The sequence below is a fragment of the Carlito syrichta genome, unplaced genomic scaffold (assembly GCF_000164805.1).
Source record: "Carlito syrichta isolate Samal-C Ts95f unplaced genomic scaffold, Tarsius_syrichta-2.0.1 Scaffold123615, whole genome shotgun sequence".
NCBI classification, from domain to species: Eukaryota; Metazoa; Chordata; class Mammalia; order Primates; family Tarsiidae; genus Carlito; species Carlito syrichta.
The window spans coordinates 204,050-219,522 of record NW_007067711.1 but is presented as its reverse complement, the minus strand read 5'-3'; the positions used below and the strand labels follow the sequence as shown (position 1 = coordinate 219,522).

The window sequence follows — 15,473 nt, the reverse complement described above, 5'->3', positions numbered from 1 at the left end:
TGAAAAGGGTTTAAAGGCAATCATTGATTAAGGTTTCTGGTGGGTGGGGGACGCCCCTCCCACATCTGACTTTGTGTATAAAAGACCCGTTGTAATTCCAATATCACACATTCACTTCTGCACTAGACTGGAGTCCAGTCTCTTTCTTTCTCTCTTCTTCCCCCCCAATTGCCGGCGCCGTCTTCACCTTTGGGGTTACCCTGAACTCGGCTGAAGCAGGACTCCGGCAGACAAAGGGGTGGGGATTGCCTGAAGACTGGCAGGAAAGGGAGCAGAAGGGACAATATTTAGAGCGAACTGCAGTGGCAGTGAGAAGGACTTGGGGGACAGAAAAAGGGTCGAAGGGGCTTGGGGGCGGAAAAGGGAGGCAGAGGCGGTGGGGAGGTGGTGGCAACGTTCAGTCTGGGAGCCTCCAAAGGGAGGGGACCAGACACCGTGAGGTGGCGGGGGCAGCTGACGGGTGCGTACAGGGATGGGCAGGAGGCGAGGCAGAGGAGTGGGAGTATGAGGAAGGGTAGAAACCAGGGCTGAGACTGGGCCAGGCCAGGGCCTCTAGAGAAAGCAAAGTGGGGAGTGGGACTGCAATCCACGGATTGATGGGGGGAGGCTGGAGGGAGAGGCTGAGGGTGGATGGGGGAGGGGGCTGGCTCTGGTGAGGCGTGTGGTGAGGAGGTGAGAAGAGGTGAGAAGTGGACTTAAGGCTTTGTGGAGAGTGGGGGGTGGAGCGGAGGTGGGAGGGGGGACGGCCTGGGGAGAATCTGGGTGGAAAAGGAGAGAACGGAGGCTTGGAGAATGGAGGAAATGTCGACCTGACATGGTGCGGAGACAGTGAGACTGGGAGCAAAATTTGGGAGGAAGGAGAATGGGGTGAGGGAGAGGATGGCAGAGCTGCACGGTGGTGGGCTCCGGGGTTTCCCTTTCCCCTGTGGAAAGAAGAGAAGAGTTCAGCAGCCTCGGATGCAGCCATTTCTAATTACCAGCTCCCTGCTCTTAGTAGGGTGGCAAGGGCAGAGGGAACGGTTGTGTGGGTCTGGAGAATTGGGGTTGGAGGAAGATTCAGCTGGATTTGCTTTCCAGAAGGCTCCCTTGTGTGCTGCTCCCTTAGTTTCCTGGTTACAAAAGGGAGAACGGGGAGGCTGATGTTCCCAAGCGTGGAGGAGCAAAGGACTTTCCTGGATTTTGGCCATGAGTAATCCAAGCATGGGGACACAGGTGTGGCTCTACTGGAACCCTTGCATGCTGAGGTGGAGGCCAAAAAATTAAAAAAAAAAAAAAACTGGAGGGGGGACAATAGCATAGAGAAGCAGAGACAGGAAGTCGAGAAGAGCAGGGTCTGGGTGCTCCAAACTGAGCTCTGAGAGGACAAAGAATGGAATGGGGACACCTGTGCCCCTTGTGTCCTGTGTTGGCTTGGCGTCCATCCCAGAACAGGTGTTCAGTCTGGACTTGCCAAATGAGTGACAAGATGAGCCGGAACCTAGATCGGATCTAATAGCTCGGGAGGGGCTGGTCCCGAGTGGGGGAAGACAGTAGACCTCCTTCCTTCAAGGTTAAAAGAAAGGAGGGCCAGCGGGGTCTATGCAAAGCAGCGAGGGGGTGCAAAGCAGGATGCTGAGGCCGTCGCCATAGGAGGTGAGAAGGAAGGCCCCATGCTGAGGGTGGCAGTGCGGGAGCTGGACTTCGGGTGTGAGGTGAGACGGTGACGGATGGGAAGGGGAACTTGTCAGGACAATAGCAAGGACTGTTGAGGGACTCAGTTGTGGACTGAATGTGTATGTCCCCTCCTGAAATGTACATGCTGAAATCCCAGCCCTCTGTGTGATGGAATTAGGGCCTTTGGGGAGGTAACAGGTCATGGGGGTGCCATCCTAATGAGTGAGATTAGTTCCTGTATGAGAAGAGACAAGGGAGAGCTTGCTTGTTCTCTCCCTCTCTCTCTCTCTCTCTCCCCCTCTCTCCTCCCTCCCTCTCCTCCCCGCCCCCATATGAGGGACATAACCAGAAAGAGTATCCTCCCGGGAACTGAGCCTGCCAGCACCCTGACCTTGGGCTTCCCGGCCTCCAGAACTGGGAGACATCAGCGTCTGTTGTTTAAGCCACCCAGTCTATGATACCTTGTTATAGCAGCCTGAGGCTGACTAAGACACACTAAGGCCAGAGAGCGTGAATGAACAGCGACAGCAGCTGTGAGTCCTTCTCCAGGGGTACTTGGCAGCTGGCCCTAGGCACAGAGCATGTAACGAGGATCCAGGCTCAGCAGGTCTCTGGCAGTGTGGCGACAGGCAGGCAGGGCGTGAGGGACTGGGCCTGGGGAGTGAGTAGTGGGGTGGACATGTGGGCAGGAGAGGACTGGAAAGGCAGAGGCCCGGATGTTGCAGCCCAAGAGTGAGACGCTGGAGTGGAGGGTTCTCTGCAGGGCACTTCCGGGTGATGGCGGAGCCCAGAATGGGTGTCTGTAGCTGGGAGTGAAGCAGAGGTGGCACGACTGAAATTGAGGAGGTCAGAGGTTGTAATCCTAGGGTGCAGGACTTGGGGCAGAAGAAGACTCTGACTTGGGTGCCAGGGACTTGGGTGAGTGCCAGCTAGGTGACCAGGAGAGGGCAGTTCCTCGTGATGAGGAGATAGAAAGGAGAAATCATCGAATCATATGAACCTTCAAGCAAGAGCCACTTTCATGGGGAATGGAGAAACACTGACCACACCTCCCAGCCTGTGGTAAACGGAGTTGTGGAAAATGAGCACCCGTCGCTCCAGCAGGCCGCTCTGTCCGTTTGGGATGGTGAGAGGGTGAGGCTGCAGCTTCCCTGGAGTTCTGGGAGCACAGCAGGACGGGGGACGGGGTGCATGAGGACGATGGAGAAGTAGCTGGGCGGCCAGAGAGCCCTGTGTTTGGGCACCTGCCAATGAGGACGGTGTCCCAGGGAATTCTGTCGAACTCTAGAACCAAGTCCGGTCCAGCCTCAGCGGCCCCGGCACCATGGAACCCAGGAACCAAGTCTGTGACGGGGATTCCCTGGCAGGGGATGGATATTAGCACACCCACAGAGCGGAGGTTCAGAATCGTGAGCCCCAAGATCGAGCTCGGCTCTTCCTTTGCCTTGGACAGCTGCAAGCCTTGCCTTTCTAGCAGGGGGATGGAGTGGGGTCTCCAGGACACAAAGAAGGAACGTGTCCTGGTGTGGAAGGCATGAGGAGAGACTGGGTGAGGGCACAGACTGTCCAAAGAGTTGAGAGGCTAAGGTGAAGCAGAGTCAGATGCCACCATGTCTTCGTGTGCCTGGCACAGGCAGGTGCGCCCACAGCTGAAGTTGCATGGATCCGTTGTGAAGACGTCACACGCCAGAGAGAGTCTAAGCCTGCAGAAGCGGTCAACTTTACAGGAGCTGTTGCTAAGCTCCCCTGGGGGAAGTAGCATGCTCGCAAGTCAGTGCTGGCCTCGCTGAGAAGTCCCTGAGTGAGCTCTTCTCCCTCCACTCCATCTGCACCTCTAAGCACCAGTCTGTATTGTATCGGTGACGGAATAGGTGTTTCCATCTGCACCTGGGAAGCAACATGTTTTTGAGCCAGAGTGGTCCACGTTCAGACTTCAGCTTCTTACCTACATGACTTTTAACCAAATCCCAGTTTCCTCATTCTCAAACGAGAATAATCATGACTGCCTTCTGGACTATAGTGAGGATGAAATCAAGTTTGCAAAGCATTTTGCAGGATGCTGGGCATGTGTGTGGTGTGTCCTGCCTCTCCTGCCTCCCACCCCAGGCCAACTTCCCAGGGCGTTGCCACTCAGAGGCTCCCACCACTGTGCCAAGTACCATGGGTCCAGCTCTCCACTCTCCCACCGTCACCAGGAGAGTTTCTTAAAATACAGGTCAGCCACGTGTGGTGGCTCATACCTGTAATCCCAGCATTTTGGGAAGCTGAGGTGAGAGCATTACTTGGGCCCAGGAATTCAAGACCAGCCTGGGCAACATAGACTTTGTCTCTACATTAAAAAAAAAAAAAAGCCAGCGTGATGGTGCACGCCTATAGTCCCAACTACAAGGAGACAGAGGCAGGAAGATTCCTTGAGCCCAGGAGTTTGAGGCTATAGTGCGCTATGATTGTGCCACCGTACTCCAGCCTGTATGACGGAGACTCCGACTAAAACAAAAAACAGCTCACTGGATTCATACCCAGGGTTTCAGATTTAGTAGGTCTGGGGCGGGGCTTTAGACTCTGCATTTCTAGCAAGTCCTCAGACGCTGCTAATGCTGCTGGTCCCAGGACCATACCTGGAGAGCTGTAGACTTGAAGGTGAGGTAAAGCAAAAAGCATGGCTCCCTGCTCCCAGCTCCTTCATCTCAGGGTTTCTGTATATATCAGAGCCTAAAGTATATACTCTGGATTTTAGAAGCCCCTCGATGGAGTGGCCTTTCATCTTCCCATGGCCCTTTCCCTTCGCCATAGGGACAAGCCACATGGATGAAGAGATGAGGGCATAGATACTTGGCAGTGACTGACGACACCAGATAATTTCTCTTGACTTTGGGATGCATTACATAAAATTTTCCTGCATTCGAGCTTCTCTTGCTAATTATGTTTTGTGGAAGCAAATGTGAGAATGGGTTTGCCTTCCCTGGATTCACAGCAGCGGCTTTAGGAAATGCCAGAAGGCAGCAGGAAACCCAAATAGGACTGAGAATGAGCCGGGGTAAATAAATACTCCACCGCCTTGCATGCTTTGGGTGATTGAGAGGCAGCCACTCTCACACACTGAGTCTTGTTGCACCGTGGGAGAGAGTCTTGAACTATGTCCCAGGGCATGAGCAGGGGTGTCCTCTCCCAGCTTCTGAGGGGTGTGATGGAGTCTTCACCTCTGATGATGGGTTGTGAATGAAGGGGTCGGAGTGTGAGGTTGTGTGAACTGGCACCATCTCCCCAGGAAGAAAGTGGGTGCCCTAGGAATACAGGCCACAGAAGCACAGTCCCGCCTGCGACCACCTGAGCTCAGTGTGTAGCTGGTGCCCACTGATGTTGGCACCTTTGGGCTGTAGAGCGAGTTCTTAACGGGCCCCGTTGTTACTTCCTTGCTCTGCCTCCCTTCCAGAATCCCAGGTTCCCAGGCAACCTCCAGATGAGTGACCGACAGCTGGACGAGGCTGGAGAAAGTGATGTTAACAACTTGTAAGTGGCTTATGCTCCACACCCAGTGGGGAAGAAAGCTTTTATGGGTGCTGTCACTTTTTATTATAGAGTCATGGAGAGCCTGATGGGAGGGGCAGTGGCTGGGGTGGGGGCAAAAGCCCCTGGGCGACTTGTCCAAGTACTTCATCTGGAACCCCTGCCTGGCTGTCTCACTCCCCAAGGCTGTCCTCTCTGTCTCACCCTCCAAACCCAACACTGGGCCCTGTCCTCTCCCTTTGCCACTCTCACTGTGGACTCTTCACCCTGCTGGATCTTCTCATGGGCTTGATACTCACTTGGGTGGGAAGGGAGCTAAGAATTGGGGATAGGATGTGTGTATGCACGTGTATGTTCATGCATGCATGTGTGCATTGGGGCTGGAAGCAGCAGCGCAGAGCATGGGGGAAGGGACAGGTAACAGACGGGCCTCGGACTGTGGAGTGTAAGCTCTCTTTCCTCTTGGGTCCAGTTTCCAGTTAACAGTGGAGATGTTTGACTACCTGGAGTGTGAACTAAACCTCTTCCAAACAGGTGAGTCTCTTTCCTCCTGTCTGCCCCAGGCTTTCATGGGAACTGCCTGATTCTCAACCTTGTTCCCTGCAAGTTATGTGGCACAGGGAACAGGGAAATGAAGATGTCCCACCCCATTTCTGCTTTCTTCATTCTTCATGCGGGGAGGGGCTGAAGCTCTTGGGTATTTTCTTGTCTTTTCTTTTCTTTTTTGAGTTGAAGTCTCACTCTGTCACCCAGGCTGGAGTGCACTGTCACTCTCACTTAGCCTCGACCTGCTGGGCTCAGGTGATCTTTCCGCCTCAGCCTCCTTCTGAGTAGCTGGAAATACAGGTGTGTGCCACCACACCTGGCTAATTTTTCCATCGCCCAGGCTGGAGTGCAGTGGCACACTAACAATCACCCCAGTGTCAACCAGCTGGGCTCTGGCAAACCTTCCACCTCAGCCTTCCAAGTAGCCGGAAATACAGGCGTGCACTACCACGCCCGGCTAATTTTTGATTTATTGTGGAGATGAGTTCTCGCCAAGTTGCCCAGGCTGGTCTCAAACCCTCAGGCTCAGGCAATTCACTGGCCATGGCCTCCCAAAGTACTGGGATTACAGGCTGAGCCACTGAGCCCGGTCCTAATTTTTTTATTTATTGTAGAGATGAGATCTCGCCAACTTGCCCAGGCTGGTCTCAAACCCATGGGATTATAGGGGTGAGCCACTGTGCCTGGCCTGAAATGCTGCTTTGTTGCAGCTAATATGCATGCTATAGAACATTGGTTTCTTTTTTGTTTTGTTTTGTTTTTGAGTTGGAGTCTCACTCTGTTGCCCAGGCGGGAGTGCAATGGCATGCTCACGGCCACCGCAGCCTCAAAACCTGCTGGGCTCAGGCGATCTTTCCACCTCAGCCTTCCAAGTAGCTGAAACTACAAGCATGTGCCACCAAGCCAGGCTAGTTTTACTTGATTTATTGTAGAGATGAGGTCTTGCCAAGTTACCCAGGCTGGTCTCGTACCCATGGGCTCAGGCAACCCTCTCGCTTCGGCCTCCCAAAATGCTGGGATTATAGGCATAAGCCACCACACCCAGCCTCTTGGGTGGTTTCATGTCTGAATAGAAAGTCCATACTTCCCCTCTTTTCTGGCCTCCCTCCTGAAACCTAGGCCTCCAAGAACCCGAAGACATGTCACTGGGCTGTGGCCAAGCCCTGGCCAGTCCTTTGACCCAGTCCTATGTGCTCTCAAAGCAGAGCTGGCTCTGGGACATGATTTCTGTTCAGGAGGACAAGCTTGTGCCTGCTGTGTAGTTGGCAACCGTGGGAACAAGTTAGTCAAGTTGGATTGTTGCCCAGGTTCCCATGAGAAGCCCATGAAGTCCTCTCCTATAGCAGGAGGAGTTGGCCACACTTCCAGGCTCCCTTCTGCTGGGAGTTCTGGTGCTCCAGACCATCAGCCCCTACCGCTTCCCTGACAAGCCTCAGCTGGTCCCTTTCTCTCCAGTGTCTCTCCTTTCTACACCTCCCAGCTGGCTCCTCTCCTTTCCCTGGGGGACATGAGAACCAATGTTCTAATATTCAAGCTGTTCCATGACAAGTGTCCAACTCTGAAAGAGTGTGTTCCACACTGGTGTCCATGCATGAGCTTGGCGGCCTTCTCAGCATTTGGGCTTGCAGGGGCCCACTCTCGGGCTTTGACTCTCACCCTCACCCTGAATTGCAGCTTCCTTCACTGTGTTCATTTGTGCCGCAAATGCTTTCTACTGGCCTCTTCTTTTCCAGAGTATTGTTCCAGGCCATACTAGACCTATGACAGAACAACACATCCTTAATACTTTGACCAATCAGTTCATTACAGGATGTGGTCAGATAAACACCAGAAACTGTTGGAAACCATGAATTGTAGGAAAAAGAATGTATGCAGCCTCCCAGCAACCTATATGAGCAGGGTGTCATACAAAAGTTAGTAGAGAGGTACAACTAAAACTCAATACAATCTCTGCCCTGAGGTGTTCCGAGTCTGGTTGAGATAAGTGGTGAGGGTGCATTTTTTTTTTTAATGCATTGGAAACGATTGCATAACCACATATGAACAAGTATACAATGTTGTGGCTAACCTTTCATCATTTGGATTTGGGTGAGAAACTTAGGTGCACAATTCAGAGTTCATTTACATTTGGCTTTGGAGTGTGCAAAATTTGAATGCAGGGATGAGTGAGAATCTGAGGATTTTCGACCTTGGGAAGCTGCAGTCTGGAAGTTGCAGCTCAGCCGAACTAAGCTCTCTTCCTGCAGCCCTGGCCTCTCCTTGGAGCTGGCTGCTGCAGTGGTCAGGGGACAACCCTTGGGCTCGCCCTGCCAGCTCCTGGTGAACCACAAGTAAGCAGAGATGGCAATGACACCCAAAAGGACTAGATTTGGCGGAGAACACGAGTGTGGGGTAGAGGTGGTCAGCTGTCATCCTTTTTGTCCCACATCTCATGACCCTCAGCTCTGGTTTTATGTGCATTGTTCATTTATATTATTACCACAAGATGCTGCGCTGCTCCCTAATATCAGGAACCGTGACCTATTTCTCTTTGAATTTCCTCTGTTCTAACCCAGTGCTTAGCAGGTGCTCAGTAGTGAAAGAATGCTTGCTTTAGAAAAACAGTAGTGAAGAAATAGGTGAGCAGAATTCATTAAATGGTGTCCACATCCAGCTTCATGCACTGGGAATATCTGGGTTAAACTACTTAGAGTCTTTTGGAATAAAGCTACCCATATTTAAACCAAAAGTCGTTGCAAAAAACCCTCTGTGGTCAAATGCCATGGATTTTCACCCCCAAAGAGAGCATTGATTTGGAACCCATCATTTCCTCTGTTCCATGTACCCCAGCCTCACTCCACACTCTGGATACCTGCATCTGAGTGTCACAAAAATCAAGAGAATTGAGCCAGGCACAGTGGTTCACGCCTGTAATCCCAGGACTCAAAGGCTGAAATGGGAGGATCATTTGAGGCCAGCTTGGACAACATAGCAAGACCCTGTCTCTTAAAAAAAAGAGAGAGATGGTGTGGAATAAGTCTCTTTAGTCTCTGAGTCCTGGTTTGTGACCCTGTAGGGTCTGACCAGCATCCTTGACACATGCCACTGGTTTTCAACACTGTGGGAAACATGGGTAAATTTTACTTAGCATGTATTTTGAACACTTCATTTTCAAAATGTAATTCCCAAACCAGCAGCATCAGCATCACCTGAGAAACTTGTTAGAAATGCACATCCATGGCTGGGCGCAGTGACTTACACCTGTAATCCCAGCACTTTGGGAGGCAGAGGTGAGAGGATTGCTTGAGCTCAGGGGTTCAAGACCAGCCTAAGCAACATGGTGAGACCTTGTATGTATAATAAATAAAAAAAATCAGCCAGACGTAGTGGTGCACACCTGTGGTTCCAGCTACTTGGAAGGAAGGCTGAGGTGGGAGGATCACCTGAGCCCAGCAGGTCGAGGCTGTGGTGACCATGAGCATGCCACTGCACTCCAGCCCGGGCAGCATAGTGGGACTCTGACTCAAAAAAAAAAAAAAAAAAGGAAAGAAATGAGCATCTGAGAATCCCAACCCAGACTTGCTGAGTCAGAGTCTCTGGAGGCAGGTGAGGCCCGCCATCCTGTGCTGTCCAGTAGGGTACCCACTAACCACATGTGACTATGTAAATTGTTAAAATTAAATAACATGTAAAAGTCAGGTCCTCAGTCGCACTAGCCGAATTTCAGACACATTTCAGGTAGCCACATGTGACTAGCATGGGACAGTTCATGTGGAACGTTTCCATCATTATAGAATTCTGTTGGACAGAATTCTGCTGCTCTGGCTGATTCTGATGTAGGCTAGAAAATAACAGTTTACACACTGGCTGCATATTAAAATCACCTGGAGGGCTTTTGCCACCTACTGACGCCCAATGCTACCCTAAACCAACTAAAACAGATAGCGGTGGGGGAGTTGCAGGCAGCCATTCGTTTTTCAGTTTTCCCTGGTAGCCCTAGTCAATCTCAAAGCCAAAGTCAAGAACCACTTGACAATGACGTGCACTTTACACAACATTCTCACTTAAGACTTCCTTCCAAGTGAAGTGTGTGCCATAGGTGCTTTACAGAAGACGGTCTGGGACCCACAGAGTAGTTGAGCAGCTTGTCCACGGTGACATTGCTCTAGATGTTACTGGGTGCCGAGGGGCATTCCTGGAAGGCATCGGGGCAGGCTGGGGGGTGGAGCAGTCTGTGGCTTCTTGCCAGAGTGGAGCCTGAGGAAGCCAGAGGCTTGGGGATGGCTGCCTTGCACTGACAGCTGCTTTTAATTTGTGTCAAGAAGAAAAGCTGCCTTTTAATTAGAACAGCTCGGGATTTTTTTTTTTCAGTTGCCAGACTAACCCAGTTATCAGGGATTTGTGCATTTGGGGAAGACAGGGCACATGCAGCCCTGGGCTTCCCTCTGGGCAGTGCACTCACAGAGGGACAGCAGGGAGGGTCATTTCATCCCCTGCCACATGTGGCGTCTCCAGAGGCAGAGGGCATCCCTGGCCAGTGGTGTGGGCTGAGCCTCCATGGCCAGGCCCCCAGCTGCTCGGTCTAGAAAGGGGAGGGGAGTAAGGGGGGAGAGTTCCCTGGAGCAAGAAATGGAATGAGCAACTTCCTCTATGGAACTCAGGAGGCTGGAGAGCAGCATTTCTGCTTCTGTTGACCAACATCCCAAGGGTCTCGATCAGCTTTTGACTCTGAGGGTTCGTCCTGCCCCCTAGCCTTTTCTCGGCCCTTGTAGGCACTCCAGTTGTCTTCCCAGAGCTTCTGCACATCCCTCCTTCCCCTGTCCCAAGAACCCTTGTAGTAAGCCACCTTGAATGGCTCCCTTCATTTTCTGATCAATGTTTGATATTTTCTCACACACGAACTGCTGCCGCCAACAGACTTTGTGCTTCTAAAGGTCAGGGATGGCCATCAGACTGAGTTGATGCATGAGCGGGAGGGCTGGATTGGCTCTCTTGACGGCCTCTCTCAATCCTGGAGTTCTGCTTCTCCATAAAACAGAAGGCTCTCAAACAATAACCCATCTTCCTATTAAATTGGAAACTCTAAAGATGACGTATTCGCTTTCTAATCAGACTGAGAAGGGACTAGGACACTCGTCAGAGTCAGGAAGGAAAGGATTCTCCTCCATGCTAGGAACTCTCCCAAATGCTGAGCAAAGCAAGTCTCTTCCTTCCCAGGCCGTCCCGGGGCTCTGCACAAAATAGCGACACCCTGGTTTACCTGCTCATGGTACATTGAGCATCTTGACTCTCAGAAACGAAGGCACGTGGTCTGGCCATTGACTTTTAACTCACCAACCTCTCAGCAAAACCACTTCTTGGCTTTGTGACCCCCTTAAAATTACCTTTCATCTCCTTACCTGTATCGTGGAAATACCTTTACTTATCTCATAGGAGTGTTTCGAGGGTTAAGTGAACGAGGTGAGATCAGACACGCACAGATGAGGTATATGCTCAGCCCCTTTGCTTCTCTAAAGAGGTCATCTGTACTTTCCTGGCTCTACCATCTTCCCCTCCCCTTTTATTTCCTAGTGTTCAACTCCTTGGACATGTCCCGCTCTGTGTCCGTGACCACAGCTGGGCAGTGCCGCCTCGCCCCGCTGATCCAGGTCATATTGGACTGCAGCCATCTCTATGACTACACTGTCAAGCTTCTCTTCAAACTCCACTCCTGTGAGTATGCCGGGCTGAATCTTCAGTGAGATTCAGGATCACAGCCTGAGGATGTCCCCGGAGAAATGCAGCACCTCTCAGTGCCCTTGGCTTTCTGCTTTTGTCCCAAAAGACCGAGGCGCGCCCGACCATGAGACTAAAAGAGCAGGGTCCGGGCTTTGGTGTGTCTCGTGAGGCACCTGGTTTGCCATGGTTGTGTCCCAGGAAGGTCCTCTTTGTCCACCTGTCCGTTGCCATGCATCAAGCATGTCATGTATTCTAAGAAGCACACAAGTAACAGCAGACCTGCCCTACAGCCACGTGACCTGAGGCCGTGATTTCCAAACCACGCATCAACACAGTCCTTTGTACAAATGGAATTTTATGGAGAAATACAAATTATGAGACAGAGCTGCTCATTAAATGGAGAGCTGTTCCTTACCTAGCTTCAGATCCCAGGGGTGCCCTTAGCAGAATATATTTTAGAAACTACTGGTCTTGCAGAAGTTCTTACACTTGTGTGTGCCTCTGGCTTAGAATAATGTGTCTGGGCCCTACTTGTCTAAATTAGTAAGTCTGTTAGGGTTCAGAGTCTTCGTATCCCCGGATAAATCTGATATGGATGGTCCCTGGACCATACTATGAGGTAGTCATCATGAAGGATGTACACATACAGAGCATGTGGATGATGGGAAACCAAGAAAAATCAAGACGTAAGTAGATAATAGATTCCACGGCACATAAGGGACAAGGATGTTCTATACTTCCAGAAGTATAGGACAAGGGGTACTCTATAACTGTGGCCATTGACAAGTAATGAATTTGGCTATTTAGACAGGACAAGAGAAGCAGCATCACTGATTAATTCAGGATGGTTTTGTGGAAGGGAGTTTGGAGTCTGCTGTTCAAGAGCCCGGCGTGTTGGTGCATGCCTATAATCCAGCACTTTAGGAGACAGGGGCGGGAGGATTGCTTGAGCCCAGGAGTTCAAGACCAGTCTGGACAACCTCATCTCTACAAGAAATTAAAATTTAGCTGGGTGTGGTGGTGTTCGCCTGTAGTCCCAACTACTCAAGAAGCTGAGGCAGAAGACTCTCTTGGACCCAGGAGGTTAAGACTGCAGTGAACCATGATGGTGCCACTGTACTCCAGTGTAGGCAACAGAATGAGGCTCCCAACTCAAAAAAAAAAGAGAAAAAAAGGTAAGAAGAGCTTTGGAGCAAATGGGCATGCCTGAAGGGAATTGAGAGGGTGAACTAGGTCCCAAGAGAAGAAGGGAGGCAGCTGTTTAAAGCACTGAATACAGTTGAACTTTTGATTGTTTCCCAAGATGCTACAGAACACAGTTGCTCGATAGGACACCGTACTGCCTTCGTATAAAGTACTACGAGAAGAGTCAGGTGATTGTGTACTTGGGGGTAAGACTTCTTTTAAAGCAGGATGATATACTGCACAAGACCCACACTGATTGTCTCTGGGGAGGGGAGTGTGTGACTGGGAACAGGTAGGAGGGACACTGTATATCATATACTTTTCTATAAATAGACATTTATTTTTGTTTTAGATCTACAGAAAAGTTACAAAGATAGTATAGAGAGTTTCCATATGCACCATACCCAGTTTCTGCTATTACATTAGTACACAGCTAATGAGCCAACATTGGTACCTTACTAACTAGAGCCTATACTTTATTCAGATTTTAGCAGTTTTTGCCTAATATTCTTTCTGTCCCAGGACCTCATCCAGGATGCCACGTGACATTTAGTTGTTATGTCTCCTTAGGCTCCTCTTGGCTGTGAGCGTTTCTTTTACTTCTCTTGTATTTTATTAACTCGACAGTTTTGTGTACCAGACAGGTTTTTTGCAGAATTTCCCTGGTTTTTCCCTGATGTTTTTCTCCTGAGTTGACTGGGATGAGGGGTTCTCAGGAGAAGGACCATGGAGGCAAAGTGCCATGTCCACCACTGTCCTCTTTTGCCATTTTCAACAATCATGCTTTATACATGTGCTCCCTGCTGATACCAAAAGAATGTGTCATTATCACCCATTTAAAAAAACCAAAAATTTAAGTTTAAAAAATAAAGCAGAAACTAGACCGGGTGCAGTGGCTGACACCTGTAGTCCCAGCACTTTGGGAGGCTGAGACGAACGGATTGCCTGAGCCCACGGGTTCGAGACCAGCCTAGGCAACATGGCAAGACCTCGTCTCTACAATAAATCAAAAAATTAGCCAGGCATGGATGGTGGTGCGTGCCTGTAGTCCCAGCTACTTGGAAGACTGAGACAGAAGGATGGCCTGAACCCGGCAGGCGAGGCTCCAGTAACTGTGATTGTGCTATTGTACTCCAGCCTGGGCAACAGAGTGAGAGTCCAACTTAAAAAAGAAAAAGAAAAAGAGAAAAAGCAGAAACTAAAAGGATTGCTAAGTTGTTCTCCATAGCTGAAACATGCAGGCTCACACAATCTAGGAGTGAAGGGACCACAGGGAACTGCTCTACAGGGGAGGAGGCCGACCCTAAGAGGCCACTGCTTATGCAGCATCATAGAGTCAGCTAGTGACCAAGGTGGAACTGGAACCGATATTCCCAGAATCTCAGTTCCCTATTCCCTTCTAGCAGACTTTCTCTCAGGCAGGCTCTGTGGATTTCTTCCAGACTAATGTCAGCCCTGACTCTCACCCTGAAACAAGTCCAGGCGTCACCTGGGAAAGGGTGTCCTCTCCTGGACCTGCCATGGTCCATCTTGAGACTTGGTCAGGTCACCACTGCTTCTGTGGTCAGGGACACAATGTCTGCCCCACTGGGATACAGGCATGGCTTGTCTTTCAGGAGCAAACGGAAGTGGAATGATTTGGAAACATCCCCATATCCCTGCTGATCCTGCCAGGCTCCATTGGTTACCAGACCTCGGGGCATCTCTAGGCCAGGAGTGGCCCCTGGCAGGGCTGCCCACCTGCCCCAAGATGGCTGGTCCCCTCCCCTTGGAGCCCTGCTGTGGCTTGCCTGACCTCTGACCCTCCTCCCCGCTCACATTCTTTCCACTTTCTTCCAGGCCTCCCAGCTGACACCCTGCAAGGTCACCGGGACCGCTTCATGGAGCAGTTCACGAAGTAAGTGGCTCAAGGGACAGGAATGAAGGAGAATCAAAGACGGCTATAAAATCAGCTAAGCCATGCAAGGGCACTTGCCTTAAATTACTCGAGGTCTGAAGTTGTCCACATTTTAATGCAGTAAAGTGACAGAAAATATCTAGGATAGAGGCAGCCTCCCATTACTGGGGAAGTTATCTGTTCTCTAGTAAATCCCCTGGACGCATTTAAAGAAAGAGATTTCCTCCATTCATTAATCGCCTGCCTTATGCCCAGACTTGATCTTCTCTTTTCCTCTCTCTAAGTTCTGGTCTTATAGCATTTACATGCTGACAACTTGGTTTTGTTTTTTTTTTTTTTTTGCTTTTTGTTTTGTTTTTGAGTTGGGTTCTCACTGTCGCTCAGGGTGGAGTGCAGTGGCACAATCATACTTTACTGCAGCCTTGACTTGGGCTCAGGTGATCCTTCCGCCTCAGCCTCCCAAGTAGCAGGAACCACAGGTACACATCACTACACCCAGCTAGTTTTTAAATATTTTGTGGAGATGAGGTCTCACCATGTTGCTCAGGCTGGTGTCGAACTCCTGGGCTCAAGCAATCCTCCCGCCTCAGCCTCCCAAAGTGCTGGGATTACAGGCATGAGCCACCACACACGGCATATGCTGACAGCTTCTAAATATGTATCTCTGTCCAAACCTTACTTCTGATTTCCAGTCTCACATGCCCAATTTGACATCTATATACTAGACTTAAATCTCAAACTGAACTCCAAGTTTTCCCAAAAAAACACATTTCTAACCACAGTCTTTTCTTTTCTTTGTTTTTATTTCGAGTTGGACTCTCACTCTGTCGCCCATGCTGAAGGGCAGTGGCACACTCACGGCCACCCCAGTGGCGTCAACCCGCTCTGGCAATCCTTCCACCTCAGCCTTCCAAACAGCTGAAACTATAGGCACACGCTACCATGCCCAGCTAATTTTTGATTTATTGTAGAGATGAGGTCTCACCAA

At 50.5% G+C, this 15,473-nt stretch overlaps 1 protein-coding gene across 1 annotated transcript in view; it reads left to right on the top strand.

The window, feature by feature from the left end:
- Positions 1 to 15,473, top strand: part of HIP1 (huntingtin interacting protein 1) — a 70,161-nt gene that overhangs the window by 20,773 nt on the left and 33,915 nt on the right. Inside the window, exons 6-9 of the mRNA XM_008048464.2 lie at positions 5,087 to 5,163; positions 5,633 to 5,694; positions 11,257 to 11,397; positions 14,428 to 14,485. Coding sequence (XP_008046655.1) covers positions 5,087 to 5,163; positions 5,633 to 5,694; positions 11,257 to 11,397; positions 14,428 to 14,485 — 338 coding nt within the window. The remainder of the gene's footprint in view (positions 1 to 5,086; positions 5,164 to 5,632; positions 5,695 to 11,256; positions 11,398 to 14,427; positions 14,486 to 15,473) is intronic.